The 20,620-nt window shown below is 53.6% G+C and overlaps 1 protein-coding gene across 3 annotated transcripts in view; it reads right to left on the bottom strand.

Moving 5' to 3' along the window:
• Positions 1–7,705: 7,705 nt before the first annotated feature.
• Klhl25 (kelch like family member 25) overlaps positions 7,706–20,620 on the bottom strand; it is a 32,930-nt gene continuing 20,015 nt past the window's right edge. For all 3 annotated transcript variants that reach the window (XM_015493101.2, XM_048790292.1, XM_015493100.2), the window contains exons 2-3: positions 15,215–17,018; positions 7,706–9,450 (exon numbers count right to left, since the gene is read on the bottom strand). In XM_015493101.2, coding sequence (XP_015348587.1) covers positions 15,239–17,008 — 1,770 coding nt within the window. In that variant the 5' untranslated portion in view covers positions 17,009–17,018 and the 3' untranslated portion in view covers positions 7,706–9,450; positions 15,215–15,238. The remainder of the gene's footprint in view (positions 9,451–15,214; positions 17,019–20,620) is intronic.

Genomic DNA, 20,620 nt, shown 5'->3' with positions numbered 1-20,620 from the left:
AAAAGGCACTGTATACCCCCGTGTGTCAGCCTCTTCCTCCAGTGCTGCCCATTCTTAACATATCCCTTTGTGCCCCAGGAGTTTTTTATCATCTAGGCAGTGCAGGGAGTTTCAGGACAGGTCAGAGGAAAATCTCTCTGTTGCGAAATGGAAGAAGGACAATTGAGGGAGGGCGATGGGAAGGAAGGAGCAGCCCCAGGCAGAGTCATTTTCTGGGGAAAGAGCTGCCAGAAAGGAAACATGCTGGAGAGTTCCAAAGGACATCTTCAGGTTGATGTCCTTGGGCGCTGGGCCACTTCCTCCTGATAAAGGGGCACCCTGGAGTCTCCCTGCTGTCACTCTGTCACAGCAAGCATTTGGAGCCCAGGCTTTTACCAGAAAAGAGAAATGCTTCTGTACCTGCTAGCCTGACTCCTGCTTAGACAAATCTGGACAAACCCAGCTCATGCACCGTGACCTTTTCAATCTCCTGGAAAGGATCCTCCACGCATGACCTGACCATGCAAAGCAATGGGCCAGAAGACTTATTGTTCAGCCACAGGCTCACCTGGACCTGGAGGAGACTGTCCCTGCCAATAGCATGCATGCCCGCGCACACACACACACACATACACACACACACATACACACAAACACTCTTCTGGGATGCAGTCAGCCCCCCCACCCCTGCCCCAGGAGAAAAGTCTTAGAATCAGGAAGCCAAAGAATGGGTTTTTGTTTGTTTTAACTCTGAACTTCCCAAGCAGGAACTGAGGTCCTTTGAACTCAGTGCTTAAGGCAACCATTCCCATAGGGTGGCTCATAATACAGAAAATTTGGGTCACAGAAGAAAGAGGAAACATTCATGACAACAGGAGGGAAGATATAGTCCCTGTGAGGAAGCTCATAGTTGGCTCTGGGCTTCCTGGAAACCAAGGCTAAAAGGGAAACATGTATTTCTAATGGAGTTTCCTTTGACTTCCCAGAGAAGTTAGATTGCTTTCTTGTCTCTAGTTTTGTTTTTGTTTTTTGTTTTTTTTCCTAACACCACTTGTCAATCAAAACCTTATATGGGGTAAAGAAAGTGAACATTGTTAATGGAAATCTAGTGACATTTTTATTTACCCTACTCAGTTTAGTCCTTACAACAGCAATATTGGTGTGTGTGTGTGTGTGTGTGTGTGTGTGTGTGTGTGTATGTATGTGAACAAATAAGGAATTGAAGCTGGAGGAGAAAAGGGACTTCCTAAGGCAGGTCATCTGCATACAAGGAGAGCTGGTGTCTGGACCATCCTGCCTCTCAGTGTGACCGAACCACCCCCAACAAATGGAAAATGTCCTAAGGCCTAGCGGGGAGCACAAAAAAAAACAGTGTCCTGTGAGGTCTTACCTTGACCCTTAGCAGAACTCAGACCTCTTGGTGGAGAGCAGGATTGACAGGGACTCACTGCCTACAGAGAGGTCTGTGTGAATGAGAAAAAGGAAGCCAGGCTTGGTGAGTGGAGGGGGAGCTGGGACCCCTGGCACCCCACATCAGGCACAACCCACAGCAGCGCTGGGTTTTCTGCTATGGCTTTTAAAACCTCATTACTCATTACCATCTGTGAGAAGTGGGGAACTTAGGAGTGGAAGAGACTGGCCCCTGGTGCCCTCTGGTCTAACTAGGAAGTAATTTGGGGCCTGGAGCTGTAAGCCTCATAGCCCTGGTGTCCATGCTACAGACAGAAAATGGACAAATGTGGGGCTCTCCCCATCTGACAGAGAAGCAACATCCAGAATATATGAAGGACTTCAAAAAGTTAACAAAAGAACAAATAATCCAAACAATAAATGATCTAAAGATCTGAACAGACACTTTCGAAAAGAAGAAATACATTTGTTAAGCATTTCCTCAATGTCTTTAGCCATCAGGAAAATACAAATCAGGATTATGCTGAGGTCATCATGTTAAGTGAGATAAGCCAGACACAGACAAGTATCGCGTGTTTCCTATCAAATGTGGAAACTGAAAAAAAAAAAAAAAAAAGAAAAAGAAAAAGAAGAAGAAAGAAAGGAAAGGAAAAGAAACAAAGAGCCCTGAAAATAATGGGGGAAGAGAATGGAACCGTGGGAGGGGAGAAGGGAGAGGACAGGAGCATTAGGAGGGGAAGGCTCCAACCAAGCATGCATGGAAACATCAGAGAAACCCATGGTACTCAGAGTTAATATGTGTTAACAGCTACAGATTTTTAAATATCAGGATCAAGCTTAATAGCATATGCATACAAAACACCTGGTGCAAAGAACTGCTCATAGCTCCAGCTCTCAGGGCTGGCATTTGTCCTCAGTGCCATGGCCCGGAGGACACTCTGTCATCTGTTCCCTCCCTGGTCCCAGTCCTGGTAGAGACCCCCAAGGGGCATTCAGAGATGTCTGAGCATGTGAGGGCTGTCACCTCTGGGGAGAACTGGCCCTCTGGGCCCAGGGAAGAGGACTGCCAACAGTCAGGGCCTGGAGTTGGTGCACCACAGATCAAATCATTGATCATGGAGCCCATGATATTAGAACAACACTCCTCATCATTAGCTGTGGAAAGGACAGGGAAGTTGCCCAGCTCCACCCAATTCAACCCAATCAATCAGTTTTTGAGCATCTAAAAAAAACCAAAAACAAACAAACAAAAAAAAAAACAACACTGCTCTTTTGTAGCTGCAGACCCTCAGAACTTTAGCTCCAGTCATCCATCCAGCCCAGCCCAAGGCCAGAACAGGGTGCCTCCAGTTCGGAGAACAGACCCTGAAACCAAGCTTCAGCTGCTGCCCTATTTGGCTCAGTTTTTCTCTGAAGGCAACTCCTGGCCTCAGCAGGCCCGTGTTTCAGTCAAAACATGGTGGGCGAGGGGAGGCCCTAAACTAGAGGGGCAGAGGCACCTGGGACACACGTGCTGCCCCCTGGCTCCAGGATCAAGGTCTACATCTCAGGACATCCTGATTTCTCAGCCAGAGCTTTAGACTGAGATGATTCAGGAGAGGGACACAGCTCACAAGGTCCTCCTTACTCCCTGAACTATTCCAAACCCAATGTGGATCTGAAGGAAAGAAATATGCATTTTCTTATTCGAGCCCATCAACAACCCTTCTCGGCAGGGTTCCAGCCTTCTTTAACAGAAACAGCCCAGAAAGAGAATCTTACCCAAAGTCAGGCAGCTAGAGATGGATGACGCCAGATCTGAATCTAGATCTGCTTGGCTACCAGGTCAGCTCACCTGCTCAAGACCCTGCCCTTTGACCTCACAGCCTTTCTTTTCCATCAGACCACAGTGCACTCGAACCTCAAAACTCATGCTGAGGGCTGGAGTTTTGGCTCAGTGGTAGAGCATTCGCCTGGCTCACGTGTGCCACTGGGTTCAATCCTCTGCACCACATAAAAATAAAATAAAGGTATTGTGTCCACCTACAGCTAAAAAAAAAAAAATACATATTTAAAAAAAACATGCTGACGTAGAACATAGTTCAAAGCATTGACACAGGAGGAAAAAAGCAACTGGTACAAAGTTCATGGTCATGTGACAAGCCACCAACATACAAACCAACAGAGGGGAATCGGCCCTGTGGTTATGTACAGGGGACGAGCTGCATGGGTTGTGACATAGTGAAAGGTCAATGTGCTTGGCCAAATAACCACACAGCAAAAAGAGCTGTTGAACACTTACTGAGCCCCATGCATTGTTTGCAGGACCTTATGAGTCCTAAGACCCACATGTGCCCTTAACTCACTCAATTCTCATAAAAGTCACTGAAATGGCCATGCCTAATGTCTCAGATTTGGAAACAGAGACGCAAGGAACTGAAGTGCCTTATTGAAGGACACAGCTAATTTGGGATGCTCTGCCACGGCATGTGTGATTGCTACATGGTCACGTCTACAGGGATGGTGTGGAGTGCACAAAAGAGAGCCCAGCAGAGACGTCATATTGGTGAGCAGAGTTCCAAAGTGTGTGCACACTGACCTCAGATAGAAGTGCACCTAGAAGGGGTAAGGAGAGCGGGCTGTGAGACCAGCTCCCCTCCTCTGCCACCTTACTTCACATATATATACATGTGTGTGCGTGTGTGTGTGTGTGTGTTATATTTTTTACATTTTTTTCTTTGTTAACAAAGTTGGCCAGTAAGTTCTAGCTTGGGCAAGCACCTGGTGGCCAAGTGAGTGAATAAAGAATAAGATAAGGGGGGGGGGGGGGTGGCGCATGCCTGTAATTCCAGGGACTCGGGGCTGAAACAGGAGGATTGCAAGTTGGAGGCCCCAAGTAACCCTGTCTCAAAAGAGCTGAAGTTACAGCTCAGTGGTAAAGCACCCATGGGTTCAACCCCCAGGGCTAAAACAAAACAAAACAAAAAAATAAATAAACAAACAAAAAACAAAACAAAAAAAGAAAAACAAGATATATATGAATGGCTGACCCTAGCATAGCTATTGAGCCTCAGTTTCCAAATTAAGGAAGTGGGCCCTGCCTCTATGGATCCCCCATCACCCATGGGTACAGGACATTCAGAGCTCCTATCAGGCTCAGCAAGCACTTCCACTGGCCCAGGGCTGGTCTGAAGTGAAATCCAGGAGCAGCTCTGTGCAGCGAAGAAAGGGCTCCAGGCAGACTCCATTGGGCCTGAGGGAGCTCCTATGGGCCTAACATGGGAGACTCAGCTTGCTGAGTGGTTCTCCGGAGCTGACTTCAGGACACTCACAGTAAAGCCAGATTGGTGCTGCTGGAGTGTGCAAGAGGGCAGGAGAAGGGGAGCAGGTGCACTATGGGAGAGGAGACCCCAACTATTCTAGGCCTGTGAGTCAAGTCCTTGGCTCCATTGGAAGCTGCACGCACTTGCTTCTTCCCCAGAAAGGAACGTGTTGCTGTACCTGGCTTGAGTCCTGGATAGGGCACTGTAGCAGCCTGCAGCCACTGGCTTTCCCTCCACTGAGCTATGACCCATGGTACCCACAGGGATAAGACTGAGTCTTCTGAGTACGCTGCATCCTCCTGATATCCAAGGACAGGGCTTAAGAGGATGCTCTTATTTTTTGATACAGGAGATTGAATTCAGAGCCTCCTACGTGCTACGTACATGCTCTACCACTGAGCTGCACCCCACAAAAAACACAGTAGAGGCACCTGTTGTAACCAATCTACTAGGGCTTCCATAACAGCTCCACAAACTGAGTAGGTTCAACAACAGAAACATTCTCACTCACCTGGAGGCTAGAAGTTGGAGTTCAAGGCATGGATGGGCCCAAATTCTCTTGTAGGCACCTGGGAAGAATTCATTCACGCCTCTGGGCTGCTGGTACCATAACCTGAATTTTCACATAACTCACATCCTGGAAAACTCACCCGGAACCACTCCGGGCTCCCTGGGCAGAGCCTGAATTTCTGAATGTGCTGTGAGTGGGATGAGGTGGTCAAGTGGGGCTGAGGCCACCCTCCTCTGAGGGCACAGCCATCATTCTCCTGCCAATGGGGCAGGACTGGGGACCATCTGGATGGATGGAGCATGAAATTCCCTTACCACACAAAATACCCACCCAGGGACAAACCAGATGCACAGAAGTTTGTTTCCAAACTGAGATTAAAGACGATTGCTTCTTTAAAGGTTCTTTCTTTGCCTATTAGGATTCACAACTGTGGGTGTTGAGCAAGGGCTGGTTGTCGTGACACTGGGTTGAGGAGTCTGGGCTCCCCTCTCAGCTTCTTGGTGGAGGAAAGTCCCTCTGAATACAGGGAAACCTGGCTGAACGTAGCATGGAAGCAGCTGGCCACCCTCTACTTGCCCTGTTCATGTGGTGTCCCCAGCAGGCCTGCAGGATGCTGAAGCCTCTGAAATGGCCAGTTTTATTGCCACAACCCAGGAAAGCTCCATCTGCCATCTAGGGACTCAAGTCTCCAGGGAAACCTGCCCCACACCGATGGATGGGGAGGGCTCCTTCCTTCCCAAAGCCCCATCCAGATTCAGTCTGGCTCCCGAGAGGTCACGTTCTAGGCCTGCTGGTCAATGACTGGGGGCAATCTCCCACTCCGCCCTTGAGCAGTGCATGGATTGGTCTACTACTGCAGCCATTTCCCCGGTATCAGGGCTCTGCAGGTGCTGGCCATGTGTTTAGTGCTTTCCAGAACCTGACTTCAGTTCCTTCTATTAACCCCGCATCAGCAAGTCTAACTAGAGAAGCAAATGGTATAACCAAGGGTGAGGTCATCAGACCTGAGACCAGGCAAGCAGAGCCCCAGTGGCCATATTCTATGGGTGACAACGTGGCATTTACTACTACTGAGACCTTGGGCAAGTTCCTGTGGCCTCTGAGAAAAAAGAGGTCAAGAGGGTCACTGTGAGGGTTAAAGGAGGTAATTATACAAAGTACTGGCCAGGGGACAATACTCATGAGCAGAGCCAGGCTCTCAGAAGATTTGTCAGCTCTCAATGTTTGGACTTAGTAGCTCCCTGAGAAGAGGAGGCAGGTCAGCGTGAGCAGGTTCCTTCCAAGTTTAGACCAGCTTGTAGATGAGGGATCTGTTACCTGTCCATCTTCCCTCTTCTAGTGACAAGAGTCCTGGGGTTGAAGCTGGGCACTTCCCAGCCTCCCCAGAGGCCACACATCTTGAGAGGGCACAGAAGTTATGTTGCAACTTGAGTCATGCCCTTAGGGGCTTGTCTGCCCCTGCCTCCTCTCCCCTTTCTTCCAACTGGAATGACAATGGGATGGCAGGAGTTGGGGGGACCATGTGGTAACAGGAAATAGGGCACTGCCTGGAAGACGGTGGGACAATGAGAGAAGCCTGGGTCTGCTGATGCTCACACTGTCACTACACAGCAGGCCACCTCTCCTGTCTGGGCTGCATTTACAGCAGTCTAACCAGAGGCCAAGCCCTGGCTTCTGCTACCAAGGAACTGGCCGCATCCACTGTGGTATCCCCACCAACGGTGTAGGAGTAGGCGGTGTGTGGAGTGGGCAAGGATGTCCCTCCCGGGGCCTTGCCTCAGGGGCTGTGGCAAACAGGACCACTCTGCTCTTGGCTCATCTACTTATAACACACTCTTGTGATACACGCAGGGAAGTGCTCCATTCAAAGTCACAAGAAAACTGACATCACACCCTCCTTCAGCATCTGGATCACTTCTTCACACCCTGAAGGCCCCATGTGGATTCTGTGGGTCTGCGTTTCAAGGGCCACCACTGAAGCTGAGCACCACGCTGCAGTCAGTCGACATCCTCCCCGCCACAGGCCACTTGGCTACGTTGCTTAGGGCTGTGCTGAGGGGTGCTGAGAACGCGGTGGCATAACTACTGAGGGCCCACCCTGCAGTCAGGCGTGCTGAGGTCTGAAAGCTGCCTAAAGTCACACCCACTTCATGGCGCTTGTTGCTTTCACATCTATGTGCCAATCAGGAGCCCATACTGCACAAAAAATGCCTGTTGAAAGGGATGGAGTTACACTTCCAACTGAGGAGGGGGAGCAGCATTGGGATGCTCCAAGATCAACGCAAAGGGTTCTGGGGCAACAACACTCAAGGAGGAAGAGGAATCCTCTCCTCCTGTGGGTTCTCCACAAGGCCCCAAATCAGACGCCAACAGGCACACCCTAGGCCCTGGTGGCAGGCAGGAACTCAAGTCTGCCAAAACTGGTCCCAGAACCCAAGGAAGACCAAGACTTTCTGAACTCTTTTTTATTAAGTTAGAAAACTGATAAAAGCAACACATTTGGGGGGAAAGCACCATGGCCGGGTCCTTTGTGCTGTGAGAAGTGTGCTTTATCTCGGCTCAGCAGCCCACGGGGTCAAGGGCCACTCCCTGCAGGCCTGCAGATCTTCCACCAGCTACAGGGCCCAAGAGCCCCAAGTTCTCCAGCAGTATAGCCGCCTGGGGCGCAGCCTGAGAGCACAGGCTGGCCTCTGGGAAGGGTGGGGTGTGGGGTCTAAGGTACCACCGGAAGCAACTGCCACTTTCAGCTCTCTCCTGGTGGGTAACTGATTATTGGAGCACATCTACAGGCAAACCCAGCCCAAAGTCCCACTCCCCAAAAGACACCCACAGGGGCAGCACCAGTGTAGAGGTATGGGGACATTTGGGGTCATTAAGTAACTGGTCTGTACCCCAGTCTCTATCAGCAGCATAGCCCACTTGAATCCCACTCCTGAGCCAGACAGGCAGCACATGCAAATGGCAGGTGGCCTGGGAAGCCACAGGTCAGGGAGCCCTGCCCAGCCCCCTACCATGGTACCATGTCCCTGTTTCCCTCAGATGGTGGATAGGATGAGTGAAGGATGAGACTGAAGTCTGACACCAGGTGTCAAGCTGACCTCCATGCAGTCTGAATTCTGGGAGTACACTGATGAGGGGCTCCCCAAGAACTAGGAAGTGAAAGCAATAAACAAGTGTTTGGCAATTCTCTCGGGACCATTCTATTACTTTCTGAGCTCACAGAGCAAATGGGTCAGGATGCAGTGTCACTAGTTACAAGGACAAACCGCCAGAGAGGACAGTGGGCTCTGGCTGGAGGCCTGTCACCAACCTCCTACTGAGACGAATCTGGCCATGGAGTATCTGTAACGGGTGCCCTGTGGTAATTCTGTTATCCCCAGCTCACAGCTGCCCCTAGTCTTAGAGGGCAGGGCCACCACCTGAGGACAGGTGTGGTCTCCCGAAAGAGCCCTTGGTGCTGTTGATGGATGCAGTCCCATCAGGAGAGGGAGTCACTACTGCCTCTTAGGGTGGGCTGAGGGGACAGTTCCTAGGGCCTCGAGTCTTGCTGAGTTGACCCAGCCTCCTAGGCACAGCATCCTGGGGCCAGGTCCCCAGTGGACTAAGGTTTGAGGGCCTCATGGGGCACTGCCCACAGGAATCTCCCCTTTGGCTTTGGGGGTCTGAGTGCATGTACTAATGAAGACTTGCGGATGTCAATGAGGTCACTAGGTGGGGTTTCTGCCTTTATGAAAGCCATGCTGTTTTCTCCTCTGCAGCCTTCTGCTCACTCTGGTGGACATGCCTCCCGGAGGTCTGGGACAGCAGCTGTGGGTGACATTACAGCCTCCCAGAGAGTAGCCCTAGAATCAAAGGCTGTGCCATCAGTGCTAAGTGGCCCAAAGCTCTCCTGTGCTGCCACCCCACCCCTTCTCTGACCTTGACCTCCCAGCCCAAGTCCAGGACTTGCTGACAGATGACCTTGAGCCTTTGCAGGTGTGTCCTCCCCAAAGGCCCAGGGGAGTTTTGCTGGCACCCCTGTCCTCTGGCTGCTCTTCTTCCATGCAAACCACTCGAAGCTGAAGAGGCTTCCAGGGCCACAGGACGCTTGTCTTGTCTAAAGCTCAGAACAGCCTCGAGGTTGCTGCAGCCTGGAGCTGGTGCAGTCGGCTTCTGGCCACTCGGAGAGCTCTGCACTGTGGCAGCGGGGTCAAGGCCACTCTGTGAAAGTGAGGGCCGCAGCCGCGGGGCAGGAGAGACACGCAGAGTCTGTGGAGGAGAGAATGGGAGAGAATGAAAGAATGAATCAGTGGCCCTGTTCTTCTGTCCTAAACTGGAACAAAATCAAGAGGCTGCATAACAGTGCTGGAACTCGGGCGCCGACAGCAGAAGCCCAGGATAAGAACAGGGCTCTTCCGTCACCAGCTGCACGGAGGTTTCCTCACCTGCAATGTGGGATACCACCTATCTGCCCGTCATTCATCTCAAACCACATTCCCTACACACTCTGTTAGGCACCCTGGAGACCTTGGGGCACAGGAAAGCAAACAGACACAGCCACTGTCTCCATCCATGTCCTTGTGGGGGAAACCACAGACTTGTACAAATAATTATACAGAGAGAAGTGCTACAAATAACAAATTTAAAAATGAGAGTAGAGCCAGGGCCTTCATTTTATTTTGGTGGAGGATGTGGGAAGTGAGTAATATTTAACCTGAGACCAGAAGGATGGGCAGGAGTAAGCTAGAGGGGAACGGCAGCCCAGACAGAAGGAACAGCATGTGCAAAGATCCTGAGGTGAGAATTTGGCACATTTGAAAATATAAATAAAAGTAGGCTAGTGAGGCAGAAACACAAGGGCAGATGGAGGGTCTGCAAGAAGGGGGGAGGGCAGGCATGTGGTCGGCCATGCTGTTAAGAGGAATAAGTGACAGACAGGCTGTGGACAGTAGCCAGCAGGCTCATGTGTGCTGTAGACAAACATTTACTGCACAGCCTCTTGACTCCAGGCTGTGGGGACACAGTGGGGACCAGGTGAGACTGTCCCTATGATCAGGAAGCTCACACTCTTGTGCTGTGTTCTCTACCAATACACCCCGCTTTGAGCAGCAGTGCTTCCCCTGGAAGTGAGGAGATGCCTTCCAGAGAAGCTGAGAATCCAAGGGCTGGGAGAGGCTTGTGGGGAGCAGCCTTGAAGCAGGGAGAAGAGCTGACTTGCTGCTCTGGTTCTCAGAGCTCAGCAAATCCTTACCCTGAGGGGGGATGTGGCTGGAGCTGTGAGCCCAGGGAGACATCCCCTGGCCAGGCTGCAGCTCCTGAGTGGATTTAGACAGACACACCTTGCAGGACAGAGCACTGAGCCCGTGGAGGACCTGGAAGAGAGGGCGAAGCCCTCAGGGCAGCAAGGGAGAAGCCCCCACAAACAGATCTGCTGGGCAGGGTTTCTCAAAGGAGGGTCCCCTGTATTAAGGGGAGGGGTTAGAACCCTCCATGAGGGTCTTCTGGTGCACCTGTTGTGTCCACTCACAATTTCAGTGCCCAACAAGCTCTGACTCTGCTCAGCCCTGGAAGTGCTGTGGGCTCCGAGGCAGCTCTAAACCAAGGAGTCACAGCTGAGTCCCAAATGCCAGGCTGCCCCAGGGGCTCCTGGGGCACAGGCAGGCTGTGCTCCCTAACAGCCCTGCCCATGCAGCCTTCACTCCCAAAGGCAGAGGCAGCACAGTCTCTGCAAAATATCCTGGGTGCTCCAGTCTCAGGGGTCTTTGGGCGTTTGTTGCATTTAACCTGTACATCTGTGCTGCCTAGCAGCTGCTAAGACTGGGAACACAGGAGCTTTTATTTAGTTGTACGCTTCTATGTATTTAAGTAACATAGTTTAAAAAAAACCTGAAGCCAGCACTGGGGATTCCTGCCTGTAGGAATCCCCATCTCCAGTGCCAGCAAGTTTCTAGATGCCTGTGCTGGGCTGGCACGGTAGCTGCTGTGTTCTCAGTGGACTAGTGGAGGCCCCACAAATCCCTCCAAGTTTCTCCCAAATCACGAGGCACCCCTCATGATGCTCTAGATGGCATCACCAGAGCTCCAGGGCCTGGCTGTCAAGGTCCCCCTGAGAGGGCCGTCCCAGCCACTGGGCCCCACCTCAGCATATCACAGGCTGGCATGTGGGTCCCCTCAGGGCAAGGCCCCACTGTCACCAGTGCCGGGGTGGGGGCTATGCACCCCTGGCTGCTGAGAGGGAGAGATGGTGCCCTAAAGACTGGGCACCCGGGGAGCCGCAAGCCAGGCTTCTGTGCTCCCTCTCCCATCCCCCAGCTGCTCTCAGGCTCATCCCAAGGTCGTCCCTGAGGGGGCCTCCTAATTCTTGACAGCCTCTTCTCTGAGGCCTGGTTTCCTCCTTGTAAAATGAAACAAACCTCCGCCGTGGAAGATGGTCTGGTCGACCCCACTGCCTGGGCAGCAGGCGCAGCCAAGGCCCGGGCTGAGGGCTGCTGGTGCAGGTCTGCCTGTGGACTTGCACTGCCCTATGGAGACCCGGGTGCCATCCTATTCCTAGGCTTCTCACAGGCACAAGTGACCCCAGGCTCCTGGAGGGACAGGCTCCCCTAGTGACTGAGCTGAGACTGGAGCCCCCGAGCCCTGTGAGGAGGAGACGAGCTCTCATGGCCTGAATGCCAGCACTGATGTCCTGAAGCCTGTGAGGGACGGAGGTGGGAGGGAGGGACATGGGGAGCTGGAGAAGAGGTAAAAGGAAAGGACGTTTGTGGCAAGTCCACCCTCAGCAGGCAACCCAAGGAAATGGGGGCACACCTAGCTCCAGGGTCCCACTGCCAACCATCCCTAGGGATGTGGATCTTACTGTGACACTAGAGAGAATGTGCTGGCCCCAGGGGTCAAGGTCCTGATGGTGCTCAATTTTCAACACAGCAATGCCCTGTCCCACTGTGCTGCTGAAGGGCCACTCCATGCCTTGCAGGACCTGAGGATGCCTGGTGACTCTCCCCAGAGATGCCTGCAGGGGTGGGGCATGCCTAGGGCCCAGGTCCGGCTTCAACCCTCCCAGGATGGTCACCCGATGCCAGCTATCGGCTCTCACAGTCATGTTGCCAACCCTGTGGTAGCAACAGATATGACAAGTTGTTCTGGGAGGACTAGGGAAGGACAAAGATACTCAGCACAGACGCAGCCCCTAGCAAGAGCTCCACATGGAGCAAGGAGGCCACCAGAGGTGCTGAGAAGCTGCCATCTGCAGGGGACCTTGGCTAGTGGCTCCTGGAGCTGCATCTGCACAAGGCACGATGGATGGAGTTCTACAGGCACAGGGAGAGCTACATTTCTGGGAAGGACCTTCATCTGGAACCCCACCCGCTGCTACTTGCCAGGAAAGGTTGGAAGAACAGGAGAGGGACATGTAATTGGGGGGAGAGGGCTGAGACCATTTCTAGGTGGGGTTCTGGTTGATGGCTAAGTTGGGGGCTCTCCTCCAGCTCAGTCCACTTCTCAGGGAGCCAAGGGCAGGTATGGATGGCCACCCAGAACATGGGAAGGGCCAGGCAAGTGCCCTGAGTGTCAGCTCTCTGCCCTGCTTGCTTGTCTGTGAGTGCTGCTCTCCTGAGGAGAACCTGCCTTTAAGTAGAACCTGGAGCTGTCCAGGCAGGAGAAGGGGCATAGGAGCAGCCACCTGCAGAGCCTGAAAAAACCCAGCATTGACCAGAGGGGACAGGAGTCAGAGGAGGAGAGGTCTAGACAGAGGGGGGCTGCAAGGAGGACTCCACTTGGCTGCTAGGGCCCACGAAAAGGACACAGAGCCACAGCTGGGGCCCAGAGCAACCTGGAGCTCCCACTGCAGGAGCTCAGGACACCTGCAGCCTGAATGCCTTGGGGACAGGCTCTGGAAAGCAGGGTTTGGGAGGGCTTCCTAGGCCCATCTAGGATGAGCTGGCTCTTGTGCAATTAGCCCACTTCCTCATCCCTAAAGTGGGGCTGATAACAGCATCCCGCCGTGCACCAGGGAAGACTGACTAAAGGGACAAGCCTCTGCAGCACTCTGGTGGGCATGCGAAGGTACCCGGGTTATAGCAATTGCAACTGTGAGGATGGGCTAGGGACATCGAGGCCCTTGTAGTACAGTATCCCAAAGCTGTCATCGTGATATCATCATCCTCCCCCTTAGAAAAGCAGCATCTGATGCTGGCCCCTCACTTGATCTCTAGCCAAGTACTGCGAGCAACACAATATCCATTCCCACTGTCCAGACAGGAAAGCAGAGCCCCGGGCATGGAATAATCTGCCCAGCGTCAAGCAACCAGTAAGAGTCAGAGCCAATGTGTGCTTCCCTTCTGGGGTCCCCAAAGCACAGAAATTCCTGAAAACTACATGGTTTGCCAGGTCCAGCTGAGCTGCCCCCACCCCAGCAGGCAGGGACAGGCAGCGGGGACATGATCCAGGGGTGGGCAGCCTCCCTGCTCCTACCCTTCCCACTTGAGTCCTGTCACCAATCCATGCGCTCAGGATTCCAGCGATGGACAGAGACACACACACCCTCCCCCCCAGTCTAAGCGGGGCCTCCACCTTGCAGGTGACCTAACACCCCAGGTTTCTAAGCCACCTAGAGTCAGAAAAGGTCATCAATCAGAGATGTCAATATCCTCCTTGAAGCTTACTCCCCATGGGACCAAGAAATTTGGCAGGGTAAGATTTTTCTCCCAAAGAAGAAAGCAGATTAAAACAAAACAAAACAAATCCAAAAGGCCTTAAAGAGAACCAAGGGCAGATCTTACACAGGCTGAGCTTGGCACCCTGTGCTTACTGACCTGATGCCTGCCAGGCCCTTTAAGTGATTCAAAGGCTTGGCTGGATCTCATTTAAGGGCTGAGACATCAGCTTTTGTTTAGGAGCAGTCCCAGCTAAGAAGGACTGCTGTCACTGTGTACAGCTTTCAAGCACTTGTTTCTGCCTATTCATTGAGGAAATTAATATTTTGGCTCTGGCTACCTCCTGGCACAGTTCCTATGACCTAGGCTGAAGGGGTCTGGGCCTGAGCCTGCACAGGGGGTCTTTCAGCCCTGTAAGGGCAGGAGGCGGGTGGGGCCAGGCCAGAGCTAGGTCGCTGGTGCAGCTGGGGGAATGAAAACATCTTGGCCCCATGCAGGAAGGCTCTTCCAGGCCTCCTCTCCTGCTGCTAGACTACACCTCTAGCTTCCCATGCCCCTGGGGGCCACCCTCCATTCTCCATCCTAGGTGTGCACAGGAGGAAGGCTCTAAGATGGGACATAGGACAAGAGCTAATGACATGCCAGCCTTTCCCAGGGCCTTACTATGGAGAGCATGTCTAGCATCTAGAACCCTTCTCTGGTGCCTAAGAACCCACCACCCTTGCTGGTCCCTCCTGGAGCAACCTGCCAGGCTGGCTTGGACACTCCCTTCTAGTTTTGGTACCTGCCACTTGATGTTGCCTCTGACCAGCTGCAGGAAAAACCACACCCCCTTCAGAGGAGGTGGGGCCAGAGCAGACCTTCCTCCCACTGTTCCTTCCCCTCACTAGACTCTTGCCCATCCCAGACCTGGCCTAAGTCCTGGTGTCTCCTCTCCCTCCTTTCACCCTCCTGAGAGCCTAATGTGTCATACGGCTCTCTCTGTCTGTGGCACCTTTACTGGTTTCCATTTAACAATTTCTCACAACCGTGGTCCTAAGAACAGAGACCAACAGACTCATGGGCACCTGCTCCATGGCAACCCCCACTCTGAGGCCTGGAGGAATGGCCTCCCTTAATTCACATGCCCACCTACCTGCCTGCTATAAGGAAGGCCTCCTCTCCAACTCACGCATGAAACAGAGAGAGAAATTCCCTGGCACACCAGCAAGCATGCCACCCTGGCCTCAACCCAGGGTCACCGGTCCCTAAATCCCAGTCATCTGCTGTTCACCTAGCCTTCCCTGGAAGACACAGCAACCATTATCCAGAGTGGGAACAAGCAGAAGTGTGTCTCCCCTGGTCCTTCTGGGGGCTCAGAGCAGTCCCAGGCTGGGGCTCACCTGGCTGGGCTCTGCAGGTGCTCCTCACGCCGGCAGGTGCTTCCAGGTGCTGACAAAGGCCGTGGGGATGAGTGAGTAGGGCACGGTGGTGATGCAGTTCCACGTGTCTGAAGTGGGGTCATAGCAGTCTAGGGTCTTACACCTCTGGGTTCCAAAGTAGCCCCCGACCACATAGAGCTTGTTTCCTGAAGCCAGGGCATGGCAGGACATACGCTTGGCAGTCATGTCACCGATCCGTGTCCACTGGTTGGTCTCACAGTCGAAGCGGTAGGCTGAGGCAGCTGTGAATTCTGTGTCACCTCCCATGATGAAGATCTGGCTGCCCAGGACAGCAGCAGCTGTGTACCGCCAAGGTTGGGGACACTCAGCCTTGATAGTCCACCGGTTTTCTGATGGGTCATAGCATTGGACTTTGGATACCATGTCTCGGTGGATGCTGGTCCCTCCAAAAACAAAAAGCTTCAGCTTGGCGCTTACCACTGCAGCGTTGCTGACACCGTCCCTCAGTGGGGCAACCATCGTCCACTTGTTGGCTCCAGGGTCATATTTCTCTACTTGCTTCAGGGAGACTGAAGGCGAGGCTGGGAAGACGCCGGCCAGGGACGTGTGTCCCCCTACTACGTACAGACAGTTCTCCAGCTCTGCCGAGCCATGGCCAAAGCGAGCGATCAGCATGGGTGCTGCCTTGGACCACTCCTCATGGACAGTATCATACACCCAGACATCCTTGGAGACCCCATTCTCGGAGCCCCTGCCTCCCGTCACATAGACCTTGCAGCCGATTGCAGAGGCACTGAACTCCTTCCGGGGGCTGGGCAAGTCTGCCTTGGGGATGATCTCCTTGGCCTTATGGTCCACCTGGTAGATCTTGTCACACATGAAGGTCTGGCCCCCCAGGATGAGCAGCGTGTGGCCTGCCTTGCGTGGCCGGGCACAAGGGCTGGTGACCACCCCATCATTCTGCAGGATCTTGGTCTTGCAGTGGAGGGCCTCGTCTATGATGAGTTTGGTCCGCTCGTCCGCCATGAGGAGGGCCTCGCCGGAGACCGCCTCCTTCAGGCAATCTGACGGCAGCAGGGCCAGGCGCACACTGCGCAGGAGCTCGGGCAGGTGGGCCTTCCGCTCCTCCAGGTCGTGCTTCACCCACTGGAGGATGGCTTCAAAGACCACCCGCTCGTCCTCGGTCTCCAGCTCATCGCTGGAGATGAGGTCCAGCAGCGTGTCCTTGGACAGGCTGTTGAAGTCCTCGCTCTGCCGCACGGTCTCGAAGTGCACCAGGCACATTCGCCAGGAGAACTCGTAGAGCCGGCGGCACTGGTGGGCGTCGGACAGCAGCATCATGCCTAGGCAGTTGGAGGGGAAGAGGTTCTTCTCCAGGAACTCGGCGGCCGCGTCCCGCACGTCATGGAACTGCAGCATGTCGCCGGCCTCCAGCAGCGACTCGGCATTCTCCTCGTTGATGACGATGCGGGAGGAGTAGGCAAAGTCCAGCAGCAGCTCCAGCACCTCGGGGTGCAGGTTGTCTTGGAAGTTGACCGTGTCATCCCGGCTCTCCCGCAGGCCGTGACTGAACATGGCCTCGAAGTAGCGGCTGGAGGCGGCCAATACGGCCCGGTGGCAGGGGAAGGCCCGGTCGCCCGCCCAGAGTGTGACGTCGGTGAACATGCGGTGCTTGCGCAGCGTGTTGAGGTGGGCCAGCACGCAGTCGGGGTGGGAGGCCTTGTGGAAGAGGGTGATGTTCATGGAGCCCGTACTGCTCCGTGACTTGCGGGTCTCGTGGACGCTGACCGACATGGTAGCCAAACTGCAGGGGGAGGGACACAGGTGAGAGAGGCCTCTCCTGCCCACAGGCCCTCTTGGTGGCCTGGCCTTCAGCCCCCAGCCCCCAGCCCCACACACCCTGGCCTCTCCTTCCCCTCCACTCTGCTCAGCTCTGGCAAACCGTCCCCACTCCCTAAGCCACACCTCTAAGAACAATGGGCACCAAGGGTCTCTCTCTGCCCTGGAGAAACTGGTTTTGTTCCTAGGTTGGAAACACTAGGACACATCTTTGGGCTAAGGTGAGCCATCCCTGGGGTAAGCTCCAGCTAGGGCTGCCTCTCCTAGTGAAGAGCACATGGGAGGCATCCTGATTTGTGTAGACAGAGGCCAAGGGAGCGCTCAGTAGCATGTGCCCTTGACCACACTGCATGCTCAGGAGTCCTTGGTTGAAGGGTCTCTTGTGAGACCCATTGTTTAGTGAGAGCAGCCCAGGCTCAGAGAGGCAGAGCAGCTATACCAGGAGCCAGGGCCAGGAATCCCATGCAGGCTGTCCACTTCTGAGGCCCGCCTCTACCCTCAGTTAGCATATGAAGGCTTGGATTCCTGGAGAATTTGCCATGGGGGACTTTTAAAACATGTTCCCTAGGACCAGTGAGCACCCCAGCAGAACCTTCCATATTCCCACCCCCATTCCCATCCTGTGCTAGGCTGCAAACAGTAGGAGCCAAACACCCCCTTCTCCCCAAATGTTCAGTGTGGATATGTTCTCCAAATCTAGGGATCTGCAGAGACCTCTGCACCTAGCTGGGATGAGTGAGGCTTTGGAGGTGAGGCCAGTTCACCAGTGACTCACCCTGGGGAGCAAGACAAAGGCCTGGGATGACAGTGAGACACTCTCAGCACCAAAGCAGCTATAACACTCAAAGCCTACAGTCCCTTCCTGATCCCTCTAGGTAACTACAGAATCTTGGCCACCAAGGGTGTGTGTCTCCTGCCTCCTGTTCTGCTGGGCACCGCAACTGTGCAACTGGATTGGCAGAGGTTCACCACCTGCTTCAATCTGGAGGGTTCAAAGCACTTTGGCTTTGATCCAAATTCAATTAAATTTGAATTGGGGAAAAATTCCAAAGCATTTTAAAGTCCAGCAAGACCCAGTTTAGTGTTGTCAAAGGAAGTTCTCACCAACAAGACAGGAAAAATCACACGCTTCAAGAAAACGCAGCCAAGAAGCAAACTGCATTCCTGCATCCTGACCCCCCCAAAGCCTGTGCTGCTTTCCTCCCAGTAGCAGTGGTGGGCACAACGAAGTTTCTTCTTCACTTTTAATTTTCAAAAGTATATAACTCCCCTTGCCCCCACCCAAAGTCAATTTTCTACTTAAGTATAATCTGGTAAAGGAAGGAAGCGATTTCATGCTTCAGTGAAGTTGTAAATTAGCGTCCAACTTCGTTTTTCTCTCTCCTTCCTTGGCAAAGAACCAGAGAAGCCACAAACTAATGTAATCAGAGCTGCGTGGGTGAAGTCCCTGCTCCTGTCCTTGCTGCCTAGGCCCCAAGATTCTGGCAGACCCTGGGACCTTCCACAGACACTGCTACGTGAAGCTGCACACCCGAGGTCATGAAGTTCACCTGCCTGGGAGTGGGCGCGAGGATGCTATCGGGCTGTATACAGGGATCTCTGCCACTCCCACACTCTGCCTGGGGTACCTCTCCCCTTCTCTGTACCTCAGTCCTTTTTTCTCTAAAGTCAGATCCTCATTCAGCTCAGGCCTCTGAGATTCCCTCACTGGGCAATTATTTCTCAAGCCTGCCCTGAAGCTGAAGCCCTAGCTAGGATAGGGAGTCATGGAGGCTGAGAGGCTATGCCGAGCGGTAAGTTGGAGGCTTTGTCAAGGCCCCTGACCCGTGGGAATTGCCCAATATGAACTGTGGACCCTGCAATGCGTTTCCCCAAATCTTGCTGTGATTGCTAAATCCTCATTCCAGCTTCTACTCCCTCAATCCCTGGCCTCTTTCCCCAGCGTGGCCATTCACCCGGGAGCCCTATCCTACCCCCCTCTCCGTGAGGGCCATTTTATGAGGCAAGTGTTGCCTCTGATTTGTAGACCAGGTTGGGGGGGCAGAATGTGGGCTCCAAGCCAAAGACTAAGAAGGACTCTGGGACTCTCAGGCCCAAGCCCTCTTCCCCCCAGGGGCATGTGGGGCTCCACCAGTTATGCACAAGACCTGACCCCTGACGGGCGATGAGGGTAAAGTTCTTGCTTTCCCCACGGCCATGCCGTGAGGACAATATACCCCAAGCTTGCAGATGGAGGCCTGAGGGGTTTTCTGGTGTGGGCAGTGCCTCACTTGCAGTAATCCCCTCCCTAGCCCCTTACAAATCCCAGGTCTGTGCTCTTCAGGCAGGTGATCATGGGCTGCAGGGCCTCCACACTTGTGTTCACAGGGCACTGGTGAGGACATCCAGGTGGAGGCTCCATTCAAAGGGGTTATAGGTAAGCTCAACAGACTGAGGAAGTCCCAAAGTGGGGTTAAATCCCAACAACTGCCCTGAGAAGGCCATACAGTAGTGACCTCTTCAGAGCCCGAGATGACCAGTGTCTTGCTAAACTCACCATGAATGGCTGCTTGATAATAGACACCAACAACTCTCACTGTACCACAGCAGGTTCCCGCTTCCCATCAGCTGCCAGCCTGGGGGACCCTCTGGGCCGAGAGCAGCAGAGGCACCTGCCTGGCTGTTTCTCAGCTTCCCACCTCCTTTGGACAGCACCTGCCTCTGGGTCAGTCTCCCAGTGACAGTAGCCATTGCCTCACCATATCCCAAGTGAGGCACTTGGACCCAATATTCAGATAAGGAATACTAAGGCCCACACACATTCCAAACCTGTTATTTAGTATTGTCTCCCTAGCTGCACAGGAGTCCAGCAAAGCAGGGACCATGTGCAGTGCGCAATGATGCGTCTCAACATCCAGCATGAACAGCAGTCCCTCAATTTGATGGAATGGACCCACCTGTCCCTTTCTCTGGTGGTGAGACAGTCCTGAGACACATTCAACACACGAAACTCACTTCACATAACATCCAAACTGACTGCTCCCAGATGCTGTCTAGACTCAGAGGGCAGGAAGACCACGGTGGTAGTGAACGCTGCCCAGGTGGCTGCAACCACGTGTGTGCATGAAGAACATTGGCTGTGTGTCACTGAACCAGCAGGATGCCCCTTCCTCATGCTGACACCTGGCTATTCTCTGGGTGCCCGCTGCCTCCACCCTCCTCCACTCCAGGGTGGGCATTTTGTCCTCGATGGCTCAAGAGGCACATCCCGCCAGGCTTGGCCAATCAGTCTGTGCCCATGACCCAGTGGGGATGGCCTCACTCCACAGATGGGCCTGAAGACTACTCTATGGTGTATACAGAACTTTCAGGAGAGACACAGGCTTTTTCTCCTCACTGGACTGGACCAGGGCTGGGAGCAAGGCGGATGATGGCTCTGCGCATGACGGAGTCTGAGGGAGGACAGCAGAGCCCCTCATTCCTGCAGGGTTACTCCTGATCTGCACTCTCTGTTGAGGTCAGAAACCTGCCACCATGGGTCCTGGCTGGGACAAGGACTCACAGGGAAATCAGTTAACTGAGGCTGCT

The sequence above is a fragment of the Marmota marmota genome, unplaced genomic scaffold (assembly GCF_001458135.2).
Source record: "Marmota marmota marmota unplaced genomic scaffold, marMar, whole genome shotgun sequence".
Lineage (NCBI taxonomy): Eukaryota > Metazoa > Chordata > Mammalia > Rodentia > Sciuridae > Marmota > Marmota marmota.
The sequence above is the reverse complement of the archived record's forward strand: the minus strand, read 5'-3'. Positions and strand labels throughout refer to the sequence as shown.